This window comes from Nematostella vectensis, chromosome 4 (assembly GCF_932526225.1).
Source record: "Nematostella vectensis chromosome 4, jaNemVect1.1, whole genome shotgun sequence".
Lineage (NCBI taxonomy): Eukaryota > Metazoa > Cnidaria > Anthozoa > Actiniaria > Edwardsiidae > Nematostella > Nematostella vectensis.
Window position 1 is genome coordinate 14,890,623 of NC_064037.1, and position 25,303 is coordinate 14,915,925.

The window sequence follows — 25,303 nt, forward strand, 5'->3', positions numbered from 1 at the left end:
TAGTAAAGATTAATTTAGATCTTTAAATATATATATATATATATATTACTTTTTCAAACACATTTTATATATAGGCTGATAAGGCTGCATATGAGTTCAATCTTTTTTTACAATTTGGTCAGATACTCTCTATAATCCATGAATGATTTAGCTAACAGTGTTTGAGGTATCTAAGATGTAAACTTTTCAAGTAATGTTTGAATGTGGCTCACATGCGGTATAGTTTTACTATTGAAAAGTAAATATCATGGCGTGATTATTGTTACATCGGAAGGGCGGGATAGACGGGGAGTGGCCAACAAACGACTCCAAATTTATAACAAAACTAGCCCCCTAGTTCTAGTTTAACTGAGGGTGAGATAGACGGTTTGCTAATTTTTGGGTTCCTGTGTTTTACTTGTGAATGGCGCTCTGATTGATTTTGTTAGAAATTGTATTTTTAGAAGGCAGTATGCCAGCCCCATAAGGCGAAGCTCTAAACGCAGCAATTAGATTGAAAATGTATTGCATCCCATTTCCAGATGGTGCCCATCACGTCTCGTCACGACATGAGCCGCTATCATGTTTTCTTACTTTTTCGAGATAGAGACAACATTCAAGCACTCAAAAAAGATTTTAGTTTAGTTATGGTACACATAATATTGAAATATTATTTATAGTTCTAGTTTTCTAAAAAAATTAACTATGTCTACATAAAGTTGCGTTGCCCCCCCCCCCCCCCCCCCTTATTTGTCAAGGTGGCATTAATTGCCTCTATTCGAAAAACGTCCATGGTTTAAATAATGGAATGAGATATTCGTATTTGCCTATTCGCACTGTTTCCTTTTTTCCGCAGTCTGAGGCGGCAAAGGTGATAAGAGGATAATCAAGATATAAGAGGTAAGTAATAGTTTTACAGAAATAACACAGACGATAAGATATTCAAGAAAGAACTTCTCTTAAAAATGTGGATATGTTAAGCTGGATATGCAGGTAAATTCCTAGACTGACTTGTCGTTTTTCTTCCTATGAAGAGGCGATTTGCTGCTATTTCTATTTTAAAAATAAAACTTTCACCAAACTTGAAATTGTCGCGCGTTGCAAAATCATTATGGCAGAAAACTGTCAAAACACAGGGAGTTTGAAGCCGATTTTCCCGTAAAGTTAATGATTCTAGATAAAATGACAAACAAAATGCCGTTTTAAACTGAAGATCTTTAACCCCGGGAGTAAAAAGACAGTTTTCTATGGTCATTTTTCAAATCAACTAATTATCATTGAGGGATAAACGGGGAGTGGCCAACAAACGACTCCAAATTTATAACAAAACTAGCCCCCTAGTTCTAGTTTAACTGAGGGTGTAATAGAGGGTTTGCTAATTTTTGGGTTCCTGTGTTTTACTTGTGAATGGCGCTCTGATTGATTTTGTTAGAAATTGTATTTTTAGAAGGCAATATGCCAGCCCCATAAGGCGAAGCTCTTAACGCAGCAATTAGATTGAAAATGTATTGCATCACATTTCCAGATGGTGCCCATCACGTCTCTTCACGACATGAGCCGCTATCATGTTTTCTTACTTTTTCGAGATAGAGACAACATTCAAGCACTCAAAAAAGATTTTAGTTTAGTTATGGTACACATAATATTGAAATATTATTTACAGTTCTAGTTTTCTAAAAAAAAATAACTATGTCTACACAAAATTGCGTTGCGTTGCCCCCCCCCCCCCCTTTATTCGTCAAGGTGGCATTAATTGCCTCTATTCGAAAAACGTCCATGGTATAAAAAATGGAATGAGATATTTGTATTTGCCTATTCGCACTGTTTTCTTTTTTCCGCATTCTGAGTCGCCAAAGGTGATAAGAGGATAATTAAGATATAAGAGGTAGGTATTAGTTTTACAGAAATAACACAGACGATAAGATATTCACGAAAGAACTTCTCTTAAAAATGTGGATATGTTAAGCTGGATATGCAGGTAAATTCCTAGACTGACTTGTCGTTTTTCTTCCTATGAAGAGACGATTTGCTGCTTTTTCTATTTTAAAAATAAAACTTTCACCAAACTTGAAATTGTCGCGCGTTGCAAAATCATTATGGCAGGAAACTGTCAAAACACAGGGAGTTTGAAGCCGATTTTCCCGTAAAGTCAATGATTCTAGATAAAATGACAAACAAAATGCCGTTTTAAACTGAAGATCATTAACCCCGGGAGTAAAAAGCCAGTTTTCGATGGTCATTTTTCAAATCAACTAATTATCATTGCGGGATAAACGGGTGTGGCCAACAAACGACTCCAAATTTAAAACAAAACTAGCCCCCTAGTTCTAGTTCAACTGAGGGTGAGATAGACGGTTTGCTAATTTTTGGGTTACTGGGTTTTACTTGTGAATGGCGCTCTGATTGATTTTGTTAGAAATTGTATTTTTAGAAGGCAGTATGCCAGCCCCATAAGGCGAAGCTCTTAACGCAGCAATTAGATTGAAAATGTATTGCATCCCATTTCCAGATGGTGCCCATCACGTCTCTTCACGACATGAGCCACTATCATGTTTTCTTATTTTTTCGAGGTAGAGACAACATTCAAGCACTCAAAAAAGATTTTAGTTTAGTTATGGTACACATAATATTGAAATATTATATACAGTTCCAGTTTTCTAAAAAAAACTACTATGTCTACAAACATTTGCGTTGCCCCCCCCCCCCCTTTATTCGTTAAGGTGGCATTAATTGCCTCTATTCTAAAAACGTCCATGGTTTAAATAATGGAATGAGATATTCGTATTTGCCTATTCGCACTGTTTCCTTTTTTCCGCAGTCTTAGTCGCCAAAGGTGTTAAGAGGATCAAAAAGACATCAGGTAAGTGATAGTTTTGCAGAAATAAATGTTACGAATTTTGAATTGATGTTCTGGTTGGCGAATGATCGAATTTTTCTGCTCAGCTGATGAAGACTGATGCAATTTGCCTATTTTTCGTCAGATCCTATCGGTTTACACTACCACCTTTATATTCTCAGTGCGCCAAAAAGCTCTTGAACATTCTTTGGTGAGTACAGACTTAGTCGTTGAATCAGTGCTGTGGTAAAAGGCCCTTTTTATTTTTATGCACGCAAACATATATGCTATTTACCAGCTGGGAAGTGCGGAATCGTGAAATCTTGAAAATAGTGACCGGCCCTTAGCTGAAAAAAAAATCATATTTATTTTTCTCCTTAATAAGAATTTCCACCTTTGTTTACCTTTAACGGATGGGGCGATGTTTCGCGCTTCTGACTTTCGTCGATATTCGTAAAGATTTGGTTCGCTCATGATCATTCAATAAACTGCAGTTTGTATTTCCACACAACGCTTTTAATTCTCCAGAAATAGAAGCTCCAATGAAGAAATTCTCTGAGTTTTGACCAACAATTTTGTAAATTAATTTAGTTCAAATTGATACGTCGTTCTGAACTCGAACTGATCGGATAGAAATGTCTTCTTTTTAAATCCTGCACAGACGATAAGATATATTCACGAAAGAACTTCTCTTAAAAATGTGGATTTGTTAAGCTGGATATGCAGGTAAATTCGTAGATTGACTTGTCGTTTTTCTTCCTATGAAGAGACGATTTGCTGCTTTTTCTATTTTAAAAATAAAACCTTTACCAAACGTTTAACTGTCGCGCGTTGCAAAATCATTATGGTATGAAACTGTCAAAACATAAGGAGTTTGAAGCCGATTTTTCCTTAAACTCAATGATTCTAGATAAAATGACAAACAAAATGCCGTTTTAATCTGAAGATGTTTAATATCAGGAGTAAAAAGCCAGTTTTCGATGGTGATTTACAAATTTACAAATCAACTCAATTATTTCCAGGTTTGGAGGTGAGCGGTCCCGTATCGCGGGGTCCGGAGCGTAGGATACCGGACCTCACGAGATCCAATCAGAGAGCGCGATTTGATGGATACCGGACCCCGAATAAAAGTGGCCCGACAGTCGGGAAAGGTCCTCTATAGACTAAATTCCCGACAGTTTTCAATTTGTTCTTTTAACCCAGTAAATTTTCGACCCAGTAAGTTCAAAGTATTCTATATTTGTTGAAAACAGGCAAACAATGAATTGAGCTTTGTTGTCGGTATTGAATATTTTCCGTCGGACCTTTTTCGAAGACCTTTCCTGACAGTCGGGCATATATCCACTGCGAAAAATAAACGAACTTACCGGCGTAAACAAATGAGAAATTTCTACAAAATTCAATGTCTTTTATTTTCATTTTTGGTAATGAGGCGTGACAGCCTTGTGAACACTTGAAGAAAGAAAGACTATGGTGAAAGTATGTCTTAAGAATCAAAATCAAAACTTTCTTTTAAGAATTGAAGATATTCCTTTGGAAAAATACATTTTTGTTAAGAGACACTTACAACATCATCACACTTTTTTGCTTCAACCACTAGGGTTTTGGATTGATTAAAAACTCGGCAAACAAAGCTGCCGGACTCTTCTCAAAAGCTTGTCTTTCGTAATCAAGATTCATTTAGATCTTTTCGCTTTATTTATTACCTTTTTCATTACAAATAGCTCAGTCTCCTTTTGTAAATGGCACCTTTGCGAGCTCGATCTCTCGCTAAGAAAAATGCGTGAATTTAGAGCCCTTCTTCCCCTTCTATCTCAACAAAAAATCTTTCTCTGGTACCCCCTTTAGGCTAAGGATTGTGAATAGTGTGATTTTTGAATTGTCTTAAGGGCCTCGGCTTTTCCGTGAGAGGTGGCACACACTTTATTGCTCAGCGTAATATTTATAAATATTTATTATATAGAATTAGGCAATGGCTGAAGGCGTAGCCAGCGCATTTGTATTCCAACTATTTTTCATATAATGCAGTTTTTATAATAATAATAATAACAACATTGACGACAACGATAATGATAATGATAATAATAATGATAACAATGATAACAATGATAATAATGGTAATAATGATAACAATGATAATTATGATAATAATGGTAATAATGATAGCAATGATAACAATGATAATTATGATAATAATGATAATAATGATAATTATGATAATAATGATAATAATTGTAATAATGATAACAATGATAATAATGATAATTATGATAATAATGATAATAATGATAATAATGATAATAATGATAACAATGATAACAATGATAATTATGATAATAATGGTAATAATGATAGCAATGATAACAATGATAATTATGATAATAATGATATTAATGATAATTATGATAATAATGACAACAACATTGACGACAACGATAATGATAATGATAATAATAATGATAACAATGATAATAATGGTAATAATGATAACAATGATAATTATGATAATAATGGTAATAATGATAGCAATGATAACAATGATAATTATGATAATAATGATAATAATGATAATAATGATAATTATGATAATAATGATAATAATTGTAATAATGATAACAATGATAATAATGATAATTATGATAATAATGATAATAATGATAATAATGATAATAATGATAATAATGATAATAATGATAACAATGATAATTATGATAATAATGGTAATAATGATAACAATGATAATTACAATAATTATGATAATAATGGTAATAATGATAGCAATGATAACAATGATAATTATGATAATAATTATAATTATGATAATAATGATAATAATGATAATAATGATAATAATGATAATAATGATAATTATGATAATAATGATAATAATGATAATTATGATGATAATGATAATTATGATGATAATGATAACAATGATAATAATGATAATTATGATAATAATGATAATAATGGTAATAATGATAATTATGATAACAATGATAACAATGATAATTATGATAACAATGATAAAAATGATAATAATGATAATAATGATAACAATGATAACAATGATAATTATGATAATAATGGTAATAATGATAATTATGATAACAATGATAACAGTGATAATAATGATAACAATGATAAAAATGATAATAATGATAATAATGATAACAATGATAACAATGATAATTATGATAATAATGGTAATAATGATAATTATGATAACAATGATAATAATGATAACAATGATAACAATGATAATTATGATAATAATGATAACAATGATAACAATGATAACAATGATAACAATGATAATTATGATAATAATGGTAATAATTGGCCAGTGACAATACTAGGGACAATACAGTTCAGATACAAGGGAAGTATAGTGGTGGCTCTGCAATCACCCTTGGGACTGTGCTAAGTAGCTTTTTGATAAGGGTTGGCCATTTAACAGTGGTTCTCAAGTAAAGCAATAATATATAGATTTAGGCACTGCCTAAAAGCGGAGCCAGCATGAATTTTTTCAGCATACACTTAAGTAGAACCCGCCCTTCCCTCCACTTTCATTATGCATCATTTTCCATCACCCACAAAAAGGTACCCTTTGTGAAACATATAAAGATTGCATATAAAGATGTTCTACAAGTACTGCAATTATTATTTGAAGTGGTGTTCTCCCAATCTTCCTATGGAATACCTAGAACAAAAATGTTAGTTAAGTTTTTATCGACATTACAAATGATATCATTAATATAAAGGAAGAGCGAAGGGGTTGAGCTCTTAGAATAATAACACTTGATATACCACTGATACAATAAAATCACACTATCGCAGTGGATTTGATGTAAAATTACTCAGTACCTGCTTGTACTGTCCCAATTCCTTTTATTTTTTAAATTACCTTACTTAATTTTCCAGGAAAGGGCTTTATAATTTAGTTTTTCTTGCATGTTCTTTAATGCAAATATTGGAAAAAATATCTTTATCAAATATCCTCTCTTTCATGCTTTAGAATGTAACTTTAATAAGGGTGGATGAAAACCTCTCTAATATATCAAAACAATTCTCACAACCGGTACTTTATTCTATTATAAAGTTAAGAACCACGTATAAGAACCTGGGATGATCCTATTAGCATTTTTTTTTATAATTAACTTTTATAATTGTCATCATATCTTCATAAGCCTAAATGTCACAAAACCTGTCAGACTAACTTGGGAAAAAAACTAGGTTTTTTACTTTTAACTCTGGTTCATTTTTTAGAACAATTTTTCTATTTGTAAAAAGTTATCTTACTTTTTGATACTTTATATGTGCTTATTTTTGGTGACCTACATTAAATACCAATGCCTAATATGTACATCCTGCCCTGAATTATGCCTCTGAGCCATAGCAGCTTGTTTTCAGTTTTTTAACACAGTCTTTTAGACATAATTAGACAAGTTAATATTCGTGGTTAGCATTCCCACGAAGGATTGTTGAACTTCTTTTTCGATAATTCTTGGTTTGTTTGCAGTCAGTTTTTGTGTTTTTTAAGTTAGAAAAACTCTAGCGGCCGCCATATTGTTTTTCGCGATCTAGAGACTTGGGCCGGGGCAGATCGCGGCATAATTTCTGGAAAATCCCCGCATCACACCAGTAGCCCTGCCCGTGGGTCAGCCCCATAATCGTCGTTCCGAGACATGACGGAAAAACCTGGAAAACTTGCAATTCCAAATAGAGAGAGAAGACACAATTTCTTCAGTGGCTATAGGCTCCTTGTATTACGGACGGATTTTTAAAACACAAATAACGTGAGGTTCAAGTGCACATAACCACATTTTGGCTTTTTAAGATATTTTTTCCTTGATCATCATTGCCCTGTGTATCAGCTCAGGGACGAAAAGCTCAAATTGTAATGTCACTTTACAAAAAGTCGCATCAATTTAAAAAAAGTCGCACTTGATATTTTGTTTGCTATAAGTTTCTAAAAAATCAGGGAAATTCTCCGCCTTATTCGATGTGAAATGGGCTTATTTGAAGCGTCACGTCATGTTTTTCCGTCATGACTCGTTCTGAAGAGTGCTGGAGAGTTCCGGATGAGAGAGAAAACAAGGAGTGAAGCGCGAGCATCTAATGTCGAATATTAATGATCTAGTAGTCGAACTCAATGGCGCCACGGTTTTTAGCAAGCTAGATCTCTCGTCTGGATGCCATCAACTTGAGCTAGCGCCAGAAAGGCGCCACATAACCACATTCATCACCCACGTAGGGCTTCAGACGTACACGCGTCTAATGTTTGGAATAAACGCCGCATCAGAGATCTACCAGAAAGCGATGGAAGAAATACTTACGGCCTTCCAGGATGCAAGAACATCTCTGACGACATAAAAGTTTTAGGAAGGACACAAGAGGAACACGACCAAAATCTTCATTGCTTGTTCACCAGGCTTTGGCAACACGAAGTCCGCTTAAGCAAGGCAAAGTGTAGCTTTTTTAGGAGCGAATTCAAGTTCTATGGTCACATCTTCAGCTGCGGAAAAGTTGGAGTTGATCTGGAAAAGATTAAATACATCAATAAAATGTGCATGAGACACCTTGGCAGCGGTCAGACGAGCAGCAACGAGCGTTCGACAAGCTCAGGGACACTCTGACAAAGACCCGCGTGATGTCATATTTTAATCCCGCCCGCAAGACGGAGGTGATTTTCGATGCAAGTCCCATACAAAACAGAATGGCAAGGTCGTTAGCTACGCAAGTCGAGCACTTAGCGATGTCGAGTCAAGATATTCCCAGACGGAAAGAGAACTGCTAGGTGGGGTATTGACTGCAGAACATTTTCATCTCTACTTGTATGGTTCTGAGTTCATCATCGTAACAGATCGCAAGCCACTCCAAGGCATATTCAACAGTCACAAGCCAATCTGAGCTTGCAATAACCTAGAGGTTAAATCTAAGAACGGTGGTCCCCTAAAGTCAGTTATTCCTTTTCCGGGTAGCCAGTATCCATTGCTATGGCTTACGGTTTGAAACAGCGACCGTTGCCCCGATTACTGGGCGAACTTAAAGGATACACAATCTCTGAACGTATAGTTACCAGCATTATTTATTTGATAGTTTTTTTTTGTGTGCTCATTATAATGACTGCCATGTAATTCAGGTTTATCTATTGGTTTATTGATGAATGGATGGATGGAAGTGTGGATGGGTGAATGGGCTGATTGATTGATTGATTGATTGATTCGAATGTCAACTAGTGTATACTGACCCAAGGAAAGATGCGAAAAACCCAGCTGATTTCATGAGCCAACACCCATGTGCCCAAGCAAGCACACAGGGAAAAATCGCCGGCACTGGGGGCAGGTTCCCCCCAATATTTAAAAAAGATATAAGAAATTCACCAGTAGGGGCGTGGCTGAACCCCCCATTGTTTTCTTTATGTTTCTGTATTGCCCCCCCCCCCCCCCCCCAATAATTGGAGGCTTGCTACGACTATGCAGAATCATTGTTCAAACACGTTAAGAGACAGACTGTTGCCTTCTGGAGTAGTCATCGACGAATACAGCCGTTTCCCAGAGAGATCGTCACACGGAAATTCTGAGAGGCATGGCGAAGAGAGACGCAGAGCAAAAGACCAAGATTAAAGCATAAGCCGACCAGAGGTAAAGCGTAAGACCAAGCGATATCAAGCCAGTAGACTGATACAATATTGATGAAGCAAGTGCAAAAGGACAAGTTGAGTTACCCGTTCAAACCAGAGCCTTGTTGTTCAAGAAAAGAAAAGGAAGAAAAGTGTGTCAGAGGCTCAAGACGTGACAATATGGTGGTCGGTGAGTGCACGTTAGCAGAAATTATGAAGAACTATATAAACAAGGAAAGCTTTCACACAGTACACAAATCATTCCAGAGCTACGGCAGTCACCATTCTAGATGTCGGGATTCGAGTCTCGGCTTATTGTGAGCTTAAGTGGACACCAAGGTGAGAGCTCTATTAGGACCTACAGCAGGACCGAGCGCTACAAAGCGATGAATGAGCGATACGCTGTTGACGGCCGCTGTTAGTGCAAGCATCTCTCAGAAAAAATTCATACTGGCTCAGAGCTGGGAAAAACTATAGCTCGCACCGATCTATCGCGAACAGTGCCGAGGTTGAAGCACCGCTGTTACTGCTCCCGAGTTTGTTTTAGGAAAAAGAACACTTATCTAGCTCTATCTCTTTGCCTTTGCCTTTGCAAATCGGGAATAAATTTTGTTTTCGCGAAAATGTGTATCACTGAATCAATGTATAATAAAACCATTATTAAATTCGGTTTTAGTCATATCCATATCACTAAAACCCCATCCAATAATTGTTTAATATCATTGTTCTACAGCGAAATGAAGCTTACTTGCCTCGTGTTATACTTCAACTGTCTCGTTGCCATAGCAACATCAAGCGAGCAATCGTTCTGTCCAGCGTCTATCCATTCAGTAGGCGCCCCTATCACTCAAGTTGGTCTTGTCCTGCGGAGCAGACATGTCAAGAAGCGTCTTCAGGGGCAAAGTCAGATATCATGCAGTCTGCGATGTCAGCAGCAAGACTGGTGCATATCGGTGAACTTCGAAGTGTCTCGACCTGAAGCAGGGGCCTGCGAGTTAAACACATACGGGGTCGAGACGTTGGACGAAGCAAATCCAAACAATTCAGAGTTCGAAAAGAAATATGGGTGGATATACTCACAGTTAAGGTCCGCTGAGGTATGTTTTAGAAGATCAGGTAAAATAACGCGATTACTCTGTCTGAAACATTTCAGCCGTTGTTCTTAAAACTTCAACGTGAAGACTTCAAGTATCGCGGTCTGGCGAGGACGGGGAGCGAGCGCGCTGAAAACTAGGCTATAATTTTCGCTATAATAGAAATAAAAATTTTAGGCTTCTACTTTAGGGTTCTAGAAAAACGAGTAAATTCTATTGAAGAATTTGGCACTTAAGCATGAAAGCATTTCTTGGGTCTCGTTGTCCCTGCCGTCGCTGTTGTTAGTTGCTTAACTTCCTCAATATCATGGGGAAAGGGGTATCACATTGGCCATACGAAAATACCAAACACTTCTTAAATAATACCATATCATGTCTAAGTACAGCCAGTTTATGTTACAGTTCACACTAAGCCTACAAGCCTGTAAAGATGGTTCGTTTACTTGTTCAAATGGAGGAACATGTGAGGTGGATTGCAAAACCCTCCGCCCGAGATGTCATTGCCCTGCTGGCTTTTCTGGAGACAAGTGTGAAAGTAAGTACAGCCGCCCTTTCTTGTATAAGCAGATAACCCACTTGAATAGAAACAAAATAACGTTTCTATATCGCTTCCCTCCCTGCAATATTTTAAGAGTGAAATAACAGCATAAATTCTACATGTCAAGCGGCCACCTATAAAGAAGCCAGTTTGCAAAAATATTGGTTACCCAATAACAGTAGTTAATCGAATCCTGCCAATTAATCAATTTATCATAAAGTATTTTATACCTTCTATACAACAATTTTCACTCACGCAAAATAAGTAAGGGCAGTGATATGCATATGTAGTTAAGCTTCCCACTTAAGAGAAACAAAAGCGTTTCTGTGGAGTTTCAGTGTAGAGAAAAAAAACCCTTCGATCTTTGGTCTTTTTGGGCTCAATTCTAGAGCAAGTAGCATAAATCGCCCCCTTTATTTTATAGAAATCATATAACTTCTTTAATAGATCATGATGACGAATGCAAGAGCAGCCCTTGTAAGAATGGAGGAACGTGTGTAGACGGGATCAACAGGTACTCCTGCACGTGCGTGGCAGGGTTTACAGGCAAAACCTGTGAGACGGGTAAGTTGTAACAGAACACTTTAAACGGATCATGAAGAGTTTGCTTTAGACACAAAGGTGCGCTGTTAAAAAGAAGGGTTGTAGAGTTATTTGATTTTCGAACTACATCTTTAGTAGACACTCACACGATTGAGAAAATGAATGTTACACAACATGTGATCTCTTGTTGACCTAGAATATGAGTATCTACTTGTGTTGATAGGTAGAATTACACTGAAACTTTAAGTAAGGCGCTGTCCATTATCCTATCTGTTTTAATTCGTTGTATGCGAGGTTGAGCATTTACAACAATGCTAGTGCTGATCACTTATTGCATAGAAAAAAATATGATGCACGTTTAATGGAAAGTACCCTTTCTAGCTTCGAAGCGAAAAAAAGCTGCAAAATCAATTGATTATGCGACTTTTACAACTTTATTGCAGGTTATGATTTTCAATAACTGCTTGCAAATCTTGTTTTTCTTGAAAGAATACGGTGGTTTGAATAGAACGCGATTTTTATAACGAAGATGAGATTTTCTTACTTTTAAGACATTGACGAATGCGCTGGTAATCCTTGTGCTAACGGAGGGACTTGCAAAGATGGAATCAATGGCTTTACCTGCGAATGTGCTGTTGGTTACAATGGGAGAACCTGCGAAATTGGTAAGGATAGTTTTACACATAATACATACCTCTTTGTTACTAATCACTTACATTTTGTCCAGATATTGATGAGTGCGCTAGCGGTCCCTGTCAGAACGGAGCAACATGCAATGACGGCGTTAACAACTACACGTGCTCATGCATACCTGGATTCAACGGCACAAACTGCGAGACGAGTAAGCAAAATGTTGTATTCTCATAGCCGTAGCAGGCCTCAAAATATTGGAGGGGTACAATACAATACAAAAACATTGTCGGGGAAAACAACCACGCCCCTACTATATACGAATTATTTCCAACAAAGAGTGCAGTGGCATGACTAAAAGTAGAACCTCGCTGACTCTTTTTACTTGGCTAACTCGAATTCCCTGCTAACTTGGGTGTTTCTAGTTTCTCTTATGGCCTAATTCAACCCCGATAACTCAAACTTTGTTCTCATGACTTTTCAACAAATCAAGGAAATGGTTTCTGTTACTGTCGCCCGGTTGTGACGGAGAAAATTGTTCATCGAACGATCTCGGCGACAGGGAACAATCGCATCATTTTCCAGCCACAATAGTAAAAGTACACACTTCCGTCTACTGACCTCTTTCCTTACAAGACATCTACAGTCCGAGTTTTAATTTTGTGTTAAGTTTTTGTTCAAGTGATTTCTATATAATTTCATGGTATCTAACATCTATCTGCTGCTTTTATTGACAACGATCTCTTGTATTTTTGAGACATTGACGAATGTTCTGGTGGTCCTTGTGCAAACGGAGGTTAATGTGAGAATGCAATATAACACTATTTATACCCTGAGAACATGATTTTACCAGCAGCAACAAACGAGTAGTTTTTTTCTTTTTGTGGTTTTTCTCAAAAATGGTTAGGGTGGTTTCTAAAAATCCGGTTACATGGACTAAGTTTCTTGTACTGATCACCGATTCTCTCAAGCAAAACATTTACTTTTTATTCAGATATTGATGAATGCGCTAGTGGTCCCTGTCAGAACGGAGCTACATGCAATGACGGTGTTAACAACTACACCTGCTTATGCATACCCGGATTCAACGGCACAAACTGCGAGACAAGTAAGCGAAATGTTGTAGTATAAAGTGTAGAAGTCTATTCTATATAAAGACCTGGTTGAGCCAGTTTAGTGCTCTGATGGAGGGTTAGTCGTGGTTAGACCCTTAGGGCCACTTACACAGTTGAGAGAAAGTTATCCTGCAAAGTTTCAAATCTTTTTTCAAGCTTTCCAATATAAACGCTGAAAATAAATCTTCTGCCGGGTCACGGTAGATTACAAACAAGCAAAACTCTTATGCACTTGACCGAAACAATTAACGTCTTAAACAGCTTTATTGTAGAATTCAAGCCAGATTATCTTTGACGTTGATCAAAAGCTAAAATGTCGATTCTGCAATTTAATGTTACATTTCTCTGCGTTCCTCAAGGCAGATCGTAAAACGAAAAAAATTATCTAGGGCCGAACCTTTTTACACTTTTCTTTTCCTCTTTGAAAAGTTCGATGGGTTATATAAAATTATACAAATTCACTCGTGAATCGCGCTCTGATTGGCCAAGCTTCAATGAGTTATTTGAGGACACACGCACGCTTTTGACGTCAGCATGCGCGCGGCTCCCCAAAACTAGATAGTAACGTAAGAAAACATTTTCTTTTTTGTAAAAAAACAAATAGATCCCATTTTTTAATTTGTTGTATGCGAGGTTGAGTATTTACGACAATGCTAGTGCTGATCACTTATTGCATAGAAAAAAGTATGATACACGTTTACTGGAAAGTACCCTTTCCCAGCTTCGAAGCAAAAAAAGCCGCAAAATTAATTGATTATGCGACTTTTAAAACTTCATTGTAGGTTATGGTTTTCAATAATTGCTTGCAAATCTTGTTCTTCTTGAAAGAATACGGTGGTTTGAATAGAACGCGATTTTAATAACAAAGATGAGCTTTTCTAACTTTTAAGACATTGACGAATGCATTGGTAATCCTTGTGCTAACGGAGGGACTTGTAAGGATGGAATCAATGGCTTCACCTGCGAATGCCCTGTTGGTTACAGTGGAAGCACCTGCGAAATTGGTAAGGATTGTATCACCGCTTAATGTAACAACTGCCGCTTAATGTAACACTAACGCTTAATGTAACAAAAATCGTCGCTTAATGTAACAAAACAGTCAAGGTTACGGTTATTGGCTCGTTTCTTACAGAGTGCCGCTCTTAAGGTTACGGAGCAGTTTCGTGTGGACAGAAATACCGAAAATACCATTTTTACATTAACTGAGTCCCTACATTAAATACTACCATATTCTGGAATAATATTTACGGTAGCGATTTTATTTTAGAAAATATAAGCGAAAAACGTTTTTAGGAGAATTATAAGCATGGCACATTTCGCGTTATAATCTTTTAATCCTGTTATCATTAGACTCGAATTTGCCCGTTACCGAGCAACGCGCCACGAGTGTTGTGATTTGTTTCATCGGCGCACGCGCTCACACTTCGGTTAATCTGTTCTACAATTTTCGATCATTTTTAGTATTTTTAGTATATATATATATAGAAAAAAAAACATGCCTCGGAAAAAAAGAATCCTTGGGAAGGTAGAAAATCCAATGTATAAGCCCAGTGGCAGTTCTGGTAATATCTTATCATACGTGTAGGTTTTTCTAGTTTTTGTCGGTTTTCCACGCTCGCGCATAGATAATCACGTAGATACTCTAAGAATTCCTCCCCGTTGAATCTACACAAAACACAAATAAGACGAAAACGCACTATTCAAACGGGCTGATTTTGTCCTGTGAAGATCTACACTGACCCAATAGCAGCCATTTAATTTAGGTTTCAGTTTTCGCTTCCTCCGGATTGAGATCCTTTGCTTCTCCCTTTTTCCCGCGTGTTTGGCGTTTTTCTTTGCCGATGTCTACGATTTCCTAGTTTGTTGCTTTTGTCAAAAGCGCGTGTAACACTTGATAAGCGTTTGTTTCCTTCGGAAACGCAACACAGCAGTGGTCGAACCCTATTGGCTAACGTGCGTGTCCCGATTAGGTGTGAAGTGTTATAATCCGGAAAAGGGATTAAGCATCAAGGAATCTTAAGAAGCGCATTATTACGGCAAAACAAAAACTCGACCAAAACACGCTAAACTTTTGAATTTATGTACCATATAGATTGCTCGGAACTGCATAAAATTTGGCAGGTCGATAGAGCAATACCTCGCTAACAAAAGTGTGTGTACATCCATTAAAATCTAAATCCATCGAAAGTTATCGGAATTTGATCGCCGGATATGGCTGAAATTTGCATACGGTAACTTTGAAATACAATTACTTACTAGATATCAAAAATCAAAGACACACTATTGTTAACAAGCATGTGCTGATTAAAATAAGACATTTGGCGTTTTCACTCACGGTGTATGGTACCTAAATTCTTTCAAAGACGCCAATATCGTTTTAGGTTTTACTGCCATTTATTAAAAAAGTTTTCTTTGAAGCAATAAATAACAAACATAGGTAGATTCATCATTTTGTAATGATTAATTTGATACCTCGTTTGAATAGTTTGGATAAATTGTGCGCGCGTAATCATTTTTTTTCCGGGACCATGTCGCGAAACTGTTCCGTAACTCCGTAAAAATGTAACAAATTTTCAACGCTTTATGTAATAACGGACTTAACGCTTAATTTAAGAACACTCGACGCTTAATGTAATAACCATAAATTTAACTAAGGACGAAAATACTCAAAGCTCATGATTAAAACATCATCGAACAACCAAAATTGGAGAATGTCATGTAGGTGTCAAGGGGGGTGCATAAACAGTCATGTGAGGTGTTACGTCATCGATGACGTCATTAAAACGAAAATACTCATATCTTGGGATAGAAACATCGTCGGGCAACCACACTTTGAGAATGTCACGTAGGTGTCAAGGGGGGTGCATAAATAGTCATGTGAGGTGTGACGTCATTGATGACGTCATTAAAACGAAAATACTCATATATCGGGATAACTATCGTTAAGTTTCCGCCCAGGTATAAATGAGTTTTGAATGACAATCAAGCAAGGAACGATTCCGAAGTGTTTTTTTATTCTACCCGCGCTGTGTAATTAAACAACAACAACAACAAAAAAATGGCGACATTTGTCGGTAACAAATTTACTCTAATTTCGTCGTATTTTTTTAGGGGTAGCAGTTTTTGAATCGCAATCGTTCATCGACTTGCTCGAAAGTACTTGAATGGTCGTAAATGCTTGGCTAGTTTAATTCGAGTACTTGGTTCTTTCCGGACCGTCAAATGTTCCTTCAAAATGCTCGGCTCGCAGAAGACAAAAGCCCAAAGAGCTGTTAGAATGTAACACACCGTCGGTTTAGCGTTATTTTTAGAATTGATTAAAATGTAAGGCCTTCTCAGACACCTCAATCACGTTATTCATTCTCAATTTGTCGGTAAACAGTTTCTAAAGGGAGTAAGGGACGACATATTTTCGGTAGATTTTGACCTCAAGAAAATGTGTCCTAAGTTTGGTCGTGTCACAACTTTCGTAGCTCAAGATATGATTTTTCCTAGTTATAATGACGTCATTAATGACGGAATGTCACGTGTTCCATTTGTTGACCCCCTTGACCTCAAGACAACTTGTCCTAAGTTTGGTCGTGTCACAACTCTAGTAGCTCAAGATATGAGCCCTGACACGGAAGCAATTTCGCAGTCGAGACGGCCGTTAGACCGCTAACCTATGAGAGAGCGCCAGAAAAAGTAGACAAGAGATACAAACGCACACACGCACTAAATTTCCCTGCTAGAAGAGGCCTCTTTTCTCTGTATTTCGCTGGGCTGGCGTTCGCGAGGGAAAGAGACCTCTGCCATGGGACGAAACTGTTTCCGTTGCGCATGCGTGGGCGTTTCTAAGCCGTGCCAAAACCCGTATCATCGCGCGAAAGCTGTAAATATGCTAATTTTTGTCGCAAATTATGAATCAAACTCCGGTTAGTTCTCCTATTCGAAAAAAGAAAACAACTGTCCAATTTCAATTACCTAAAACGTCACTAAAAAGATTGAACAACAAACGCAGCAAAGACGAGTTTTGTGACATCTGGACATCTGGGCAGGCGAGTTTCTTCAATGTAAATATCGCACAGTTGGACTCGAAGAAAATGTTACAAAACTTTTGGTAAACTTAGATCAGCTAATTCCAGAAAAATATGCAAAAGCTGTAATAGATTGACTCGTGAGTCAAAAGAGAGAAAATTCTGAATGAAGACAAGGCATTGAATGGCTTCCTTTATAATTCGTCGCGTGATATTTCTACGGAGGACGCCGTTTCGAATGCGGTATCATTGTCCCACAGCGGATATACGCTTCACGCATGCGCTAGCCATTGTGGGCTCTAATAGTGGCCAGTAATTAATGAACGGAATATGCGGATCTCCCGTGCACGATCGTGGACGGCGGTTTGATCAAGCGAACTTGCGACCAATGGCAGAGGTCTCTTTTCCTCGCGAACGCCAGCCCAGCGAAATACAGAGAAAAGAGGCCTCTTCTAGCAGGGAATAGAAAAGTAAGAGTTATTCACATTTATTTGAGCATATATATGAGCATATATATTTGAGCATATTTGAGCACATATATGTCTTGTAAAATTAATTAAAAAAATTGAGATTTTAACCAAATAAAAAAAGATTTCGACTCTGACTCCTGAAATAATTGATTTTTATTCATCAAAAGTTGTCTGAACCTAAGAGTCGATCTTTAAATTTGATTTTGCCGACCACCACCCACGTCTGTTTTATATTTGAGTCCTCCCCCCGGTCTTTGTGGTTCTCTATGTTTTCCCCCTGGGACGGGATATTCCGCGCGGAGATCGGAGAAGCAAAACAACTCATATTTTTTTGTGATCCTTTCAAGGTTGTGATCTCGCAGCAGTTGGAGTTCAGAACAGAAGTCTCATCCCAGACGAAAGCTTTTCTGCACCGAACTACTGGCAAGACAATGTCTTTCCCTCAGACTTCTTTTCACCAAAGAATGCGCGACTTAACGGGGATAAGTATTGGATTCCTCAAACTGTGTCTGGTACATTGTACCTCCAGGTTGATTTGCTGTCGTTGTACATGATTTGCGCCGTGGCAACACAAGGCGGAACAATTTCGCAACGCGATACAAGAGCCACAAGGTACAAGCTTTCCCTCTCAACAACGGAGTCTTCCTGGCAAATCTACCAAGAAAGTGGCGCAGACAAGGTATGTTATCTGTGTTTAGGGCCGACGAGCCTGACTGTAATCGTAAACAGGTATAATAATTGAACATAAAAACGTAAATACTCAAGTTAATTTGTTATATTAAACAGGAGTTTCAAGGGAACTTAGACAAGCCAACAGTTGTTAAGAATGCCTTGGTAAACAGGCCAACCGCCCGATACATCAGATTCATACCAACAGCGTGGGACTATTGGCCTGGTTTTCGCGTTGAAGTTTTCGGAATTCGTCAGTGAAACTATCGTTTCTTTCCAGTATCTAGAGACAAATTATCACGACTTGAAAAACTCAATTATTATCCAATACCCATGTATTGACTACTGAAAAGGCAGACCCTAAATTCGTGAGGAGGGAGTTTAATTTCACGTCCAGGGGAAAGCGTGACTGAGAATTTACTTCATTAGTGTGATTTGTATTAATGATCTCTCCTCGTTATTGTGATTTGTATAATAATCTCTCCTCGTTAGTGTGATTTGTATAAATGATCTCTCCTCGTTTGTGTGATTTGTATAAATGATCTCTCCTCGTTTGTGTGATTTGTATTAATGATCTCTCCTCGTTATTGTGATTTGTATAAATGATCTCTCCTCGTTAGTGTGATTTGTATAAATGATCTCTCCTCGTTGTGTGATTTGTATAAATGATTTCTCCTCGTAGTGTGATTTGTATAAATGATCTCTCCTCGTTTGTGTGATTTGTATAAATGATCTCTCCTTGTTTGTGTGATTTGTATAAATGATCTCTCCTCGTTAGTGTGATTGTATAAATGATCTCTCCTCGTTAGTGTGATTTGTATGAATAATCTTTCCTAGTTAGTGTGATTTGTATAAATAATCTCTCTTCGTTAGTGTGCTTTGTATAAATGATCCCTCCTCGTTAGTGTGATTTGTATAAATGATTTCTCCTCGTTAGTGTGCTTGGTATAAATGATCTCTCCTCGTTAGTGTGATTTGTATAAATGATTTCTCCTCGTTAGTGTGATTTCTATAAATTATCTCTTCTCGTTAGTGTGATTTGTATAAATGATCTCTCCTCGTTTGTGTGATTTGTATAAATGATCTCTCCTTGTTTGTGTGATTTGTATAAATGATCTCTCCTCGTTAGTGTGATTTGTATAAATGATCTCTCCTCGTTAGTGTGATTTGTATGAATAATCTTTCCTAGTTAGTGTGATTTGTATAAATGATCCCTCCCCGTGTAGTGTTATTTTTATAAATGATTTCTCCTCGTTAGTGTGATTTGTATAAATTATATCTCCTTGTTAGTGTGATTTGAATAAATGATCTCTCCTTGTGTGATTTGTTTGATGATAACAAAATACCAAACTCAAGGAAACAGCAAATGAAATAGAAAGCCAGTGCCAATAACAGCTTAAGCAACCAGTTGGTTGGGGTAGTTGACAAAAACGGGTCCCTATCCCTTCCCCCCTTACCTCGTCCTCCCCCCCCCCAAAAAAAAAAAAAAAATCATATGAAGAAACCGTTGTCGTTTTAGGGTTCTGGAATTTTAGTTTCTTTTCAGCGGCTTTCTCCATTCACTAAAAAAATTGTCACAGTCACTGTTTTTCTCTTCTGAATAATAAGAAATAAAGCACCTCAAATGTATATATTTCTTGACAAATTGCCCAATCCCCTTAGTGCCGCTGTTTATGATAAGATGCGTCGTCGCCTGGCCTCAGGATGGAAAATTTAGCGAAAATGTGTACTGGTTATTTCACCAAAGGTACGACCATAAGGGCATGATTAGAGACCGCGATCTGCGGAGAGTGGTCCACAAATCTCTCCCAATCTATAAAAATCCAGTCTCTTAGTTTGAGCCGAGGCAAAGATAGAAAGCTATCTAAGTTCCTGAATTTCTCATGTAAGTTACGAGTGATTGTTTTAATTTGTGTTCGCATTTCCAGATGGCGCCCTACATGATTGCTATCCATTTAATGTCTTATTAATTTTTTGATATAGAGACAACATTCGAGCACTCAAAGGGATCTATTAAATTTAGCCAACTAGTTTAAACCAAGGGCAAGTTGTGAGAGATGCGAGACTTGTAAGCTTCTTAAGGGTTTCCTAAGATATCCTGGATACTCCTAAATATCGGGAAATCGAATTTGGGATATCTAGAAAAATATTGGAGCCAAGGAACTCCCAAACCCTCGGCTATTCTCCTAGATTCTACCAAAAGTTGGGAAACACAGCGCTTGCTAAACTGGCAGGATCTGGGAAAATGTGGGAGCCAAAAAGCTTGATGTGTCACCTCTGATAATCTGGCAGTTCCTTGGATATCCTAGGAACTCCCAAATCCTCGGCTATTCTCCTAGATTATCCTAAAAGTTGCCGCGCCAAAACCGAGTTTCTATAGTCCTTGAGTCTACCCTGGGTATAGTCGTGTATTTCCCATTCTTTCACCAAAAGAAAAGTGAAACTCAACCGGTCAAAAACACATCGTATTGGGGTTCTTCGAAGCAAATAATGGTTTATGTTATCTATTTAGTATAAAGGTTTAGCATATAGAAGAAACCTTTTTTTTTCTGTAGCTTTTTCTGAAGTACAAGCCTCAAATAGACTTGAGGCTCTTAGCCCTATTTTAACAAAAAATACGCCGATCTAAGATAGCTCACTCAAATACGTTCTCCAAATCAGGTTATTTTATCAATGAGAATCAGAAATAGAGAAAACTTAGGGAGTGAAAATAGTGTTTGATAACAAAGACGTAATGGCGGCAATTCGTTGTTGCTACCTTTGACTTAAACATTATCAAATGCCTTGATTAAAACACAAACATGTAAAACCGATAAGTTTTCACGAAACTAGGCAATCACCTAGATATATAAAGGCAAGGTTTAATGCAATGTCAACAAGCATTTCGAATCATAACTCGACACCAAATACGGGAGGTCATTTATTCACACTCAGTCCACAGACTGCTCCGTGTTAGTGTGGACGACTCTATCCTGGCGAACACGCTGCGAAAACGATTTAATTCCAGCCAATGTTGTTGCTTGAGCGATCGCAGCGAGCGAGAGCAACACTAATATCGGTCATCGTGTCGATTTGGGTTTCCTGTGGAACAAACCGCCGCCATCTTGGAAACGAAATCTCACGTCCCCTCCCCTCATCGTCAATTAGTAGTCTTTGAGTTGCCTTTCCAGCTTCGATTTGGACGGAATCTGTCTGTCTGTGGAAACCAAGATTTGGGCTACCTTTGGCAGTCTGCGATTCACCAGGATTTTTCGCACTTGCCTTGTGTTTCCGATAATGTTGAAAGGCAAACACAGCCACGGAGGAGACACAGAGATTCTTTAGAAATCAGTGGGCTTCAGTGAATACTGCAGTGTACTTACATGAAGAAGCTATTGTTAAGGATAACCAGGAGATCATAAATTCTGTATAGTTCACTATATGTTAATACATGAGCAGTAATCTTTTCAGTAGCTATTATCATGGCCACCATTTAGACCAAAATAGCTTACTGGGTATGTACAGGCATGCAGCTCGGGGTGGGCACACGGGTTGTGCCCCTCCCACTCAACCACCAAAAAGTAGTCTTTTTTTAAATATACTTACTTTCCATAATATCTATACAGCACATCCCCTCCACAGCTAATTAGATTGCTTGTTATGGTTATCAGACTTTACCTTTCCTTTTCTAGACATACAATGCCTTCAATTAATAAAAAATATAGAAAATAAATAAATACTACAAGCTATACTACAAGATAAAGACTACAAGCAATTTGTTTTTGTTCTATTTCTCTTATACAATTTTTTGGTTTGGGTCGGGTATTCGTACCAAGACGTAGGGGCCTAAAGTGGTTAAGGTGAAAAAGAAAAAATAATAATAATATGGTGTGGTGTGGAGATGGCTAATGGCTGTGTTGGTGGGGAAAAAAATGGTATGGTGTATAGGTGAGAGTGGTGGTGAGGGGGATGTGGAGTAGATAAGGCTTATAATTTAGCGTGATGGGTCTATGTGTTTTAAAATGGTGGTGGTGCGGAGGGCGATTTAAAATTTGTGAGGTTATGGTGTAAATGTGGGTGATAATGTATCGTTATGATGTTAGGTGATCGTAAGGTGTTGGACTTTTTGGTTTGGATCGGGTATTCGTACCAAGACGTAGGGGCCTAAAGTGGTGTGGTAGTGAGGTAGGTGTGATCATGTGGTATGGTAATGTTGGAGGGTGATGGTGAAGGATGGATAGTAAGGCAATGCAGAGTGGAGATGGTAGTAATGTAATTACGGTGAAGAGGTGGATAGGTTATACTAGAAGTTGGTGGAGGGTGGTGAAACGATAAAGTGGGACTATAGAATAGGTTGTGGTAGTGTGTGGTGGGTAGGTGGAAAAGAAAAAAATAATAATAATATGGTGTGGTGTGGAGATGGCTAATGGCTGTGTTGGTGGGGAAAAAATTGGTACGGTGTATAGGTGAGAGTGGTGGTGAGGGGGATGTGGAGTAGATAAGGCTTGTAATTAAGCGTGATGGGTCTATGTGTTTTAAAATGGTGGTGGTGCGGAGGACGATTAAAATTTGTGAGGTTATGGTGTAAATGTGGGTGGTAATGTATCGTTATGATGTTAGGTGATCGTAAGGTGTTGGTTTGTGGGTAGGTAGGGTGGGTCATAGGGTGTGGTCGCTTGTAGTTGGGTTTTGTGCTGTGGGGTAAATGTTTGTATGGTGGGGGAGGGGGCTGTATGTAGGTGGTTGTTTGTAAAAAAAAAAAAGAGGTGGGTTGTGGGTTGGTTGGTATAGTCATAGGATGCTATGGTGTGTATGTGGTAGGCTATGTGTGGAGGGGTAGATGTGTGTGTGGTGGGAGGGGGGTTGGACTGTATGTAGGATGTGGTGTTGGAGGGGGCGCTCGTTGTAGGGCTAGTGGCTGCTGTAGGGTGTGGTTGGTTTGGTGTGTTGCAGGGTGAGTAGTGTTGTGGCCATGGGGGGGGGGAAAGGGGTGTGTGGTTTTTGTGTTGGCAGGGGTCTGGCTTGTATAGGGTGTGTTAGGTGTGTATATGTTAGGTGAGAGTGTAGGAAAGTGTGAGGGGGGAGGAAGTGTATGTGTAGGTGTGTGGGGCTTAGGTGGGTGTTGGTGTTGTGCTGGGGTTTGGAATAATCGTGGTGGGTTGTATGATGGCGTGGTATGGGTGAAGTGGGTATGGGGCTGTTTGTGGGGTGAGGGATGAGGGGGTGCTTGTTGTGGGGTAGGTGGGTGGTTGGGTGCGGGTGATGCGAGTAGGGGGGTACTTGGGTGGTTAGCTAGTTATGAGGGGGGAGAGAGAAAGGGGGTTGTGACATGTATAGAGCTGGGTGGTAGTAGTGGGTAGGTATGTTCTGTGGTGAGGATAGAGTAAGATCTGATTTGTGAGAGGGATGTGGGTATGTATGTGTTTGTACTATGTGTAGGAGGGAAGGTGGTTGTGGGTGGGGTGGTTGTGTGTTTTTTGGGCGTGTGGTGTTGGGGGGTGGGATAGTGTGGGGGTCTGTATGCCTAGGGGTGGTGGTAGTGGCATGTTGGGGTTTAGTTGGGGTGTGTAGGTGGGGTAAGGGGTGTGGGGTACAGGGGAGGAGTGTGCTAGTGGTGTGAGGTGGGTATGGGAGGGTGTGGGTAGTGGGGCGCGTTTAGTGGTAGGTGTGGGGAGGAGGTCTGGGCCGTGAGGTGTGGTGGGTGTGGGTGCGGTGGGGGTGTGGGTAGTGGAGGGTTTGGGGGGTGGGGTGTGTTAGTGTGGGAGTAGGTGGGGAGTGTGGCGGTGTGGAGGGGGGGGGGGGGGTCGGGGCGTAGAGGTGTGGGAGGGGGTACGTCTTGGGATCACAGATTGTGATACAGCACTTTCCCCGTATGGTACATAACTTTTTGGTTTGAATCGGGTATTCGTACCAAGACGTAGGGGCCTAAAGTGGTGTGGTAGTGAGGTGGGTGTAATCGTATGGTATGGTGATGTTGGAGGGTGATGGTGAGGGATGGCTAGTAAGGTAATGTGGAGTGGAGATGGTGTTAATGTAATTACGGTGAAGAGGTCGATAGGTTAGACTAGTAGGTGGTGGAGGGTGGTGAAAAGATAAAGTGGGACTATAGAATAGGTTGTGGTAGTGTGTGGTGGGTAGGTGAAAAAGAAAAAAATAATAATAATATGGTGTGGTGTGGAGATGGCTAATGGCTGTGTTGGTGGGGAAAAAATTGGTATGGTGTATAGGTGAGAGTGGTGGTGAGGGGGATGTGGAGTAGATAAGGTTTATAATTTAGCGTGATGGGTCTGTGTGTGTTAAAATGGTAGTGGTGCGGAGGTCGATTTCGAATGTGTAAGGTTATGGTTTAAATGTGGGTGATAATATATCGTTATGAGAGAGTGAGTGAGTGTGGTATTGTAGTATATAGGAAGGCGGTGATAGAAGATGAAGATGGTGATAGGTTGAGATAAGTAGGTGGAAAGGTGGTTGTTTAGCGAATGGTGAAACTTAGTTTATGTTTGTGAAGTTGCAGTGTGAAGGAAGGGGAAGGGGTGATAGGGTTATCAGGTCAGGGGGGTAAAGAGTATTTTCGTGACCCGTGATTGACCCCAAACTAAACCCGCGATTCGTGAAAAGCCCAAAAGTAAACCCGCGATCCGCGATTGAGCACTACACCGCGATCCGTGATTGGGGTATTTTTACTTTCGTGACTCGTGATTTCGCATGGCCAAACCAGCGAAACGCGACCGCCGACGCCGACAACAATCAAAACACGAATACATGTAAGAGATTTCCGAATAAACATGACCTTTGTTTAGATTGTGGGC

General features: G+C 38.8%; 1 protein-coding gene across 8 annotated transcripts in view; it reads left to right on the forward strand.

Moving 5' to 3' along the window:
• Positions 1-19,835, forward strand: part of LOC5514495 (fibropellin-1) — a 47,010-nt gene extending 27,175 nt beyond the window's left edge. For 2 of the 8 annotated variants that reach the window (XM_048726796.1, XM_048726797.1), the window contains 12 exons: positions 836-879; positions 2,798-2,839; positions 2,961-3,026; positions 10,174-10,537; positions 10,937-11,069; positions 11,520-11,636; positions 12,167-12,280; positions 12,343-12,456; positions 13,240-13,353; positions 14,251-14,364; positions 18,194-18,525; positions 18,633-19,835. In XM_048726796.1, coding sequence (XP_048582753.1) covers positions 10,178-10,537; positions 10,937-11,069; positions 11,520-11,636; positions 12,167-12,280; positions 12,343-12,456; positions 13,240-13,353; positions 14,251-14,364; positions 18,194-18,525; positions 18,633-18,776 — 1,542 coding nt within the window. In that variant the 5' untranslated portion in view covers positions 836-879; positions 2,798-2,839; positions 2,961-3,026; positions 10,174-10,177 and the 3' untranslated portion in view covers positions 18,777-19,835. Of the gene's footprint in view, positions 1-835; positions 880-2,797; positions 2,840-2,960; positions 3,027-10,157; positions 10,538-10,936; positions 11,070-11,519; positions 11,637-12,166; positions 12,281-12,342; positions 12,457-13,239; positions 13,354-14,250; positions 14,365-18,192; positions 18,526-18,632 lie in introns of those variants that run through there. The other 6 variants (XM_048726791.1, XM_048726792.1, XM_048726798.1 and 3 more) reach the window with 5 other exon arrangements.
• The last annotated feature ends 5,468 nt before the right edge of the window (positions 19,836-25,303 follow it).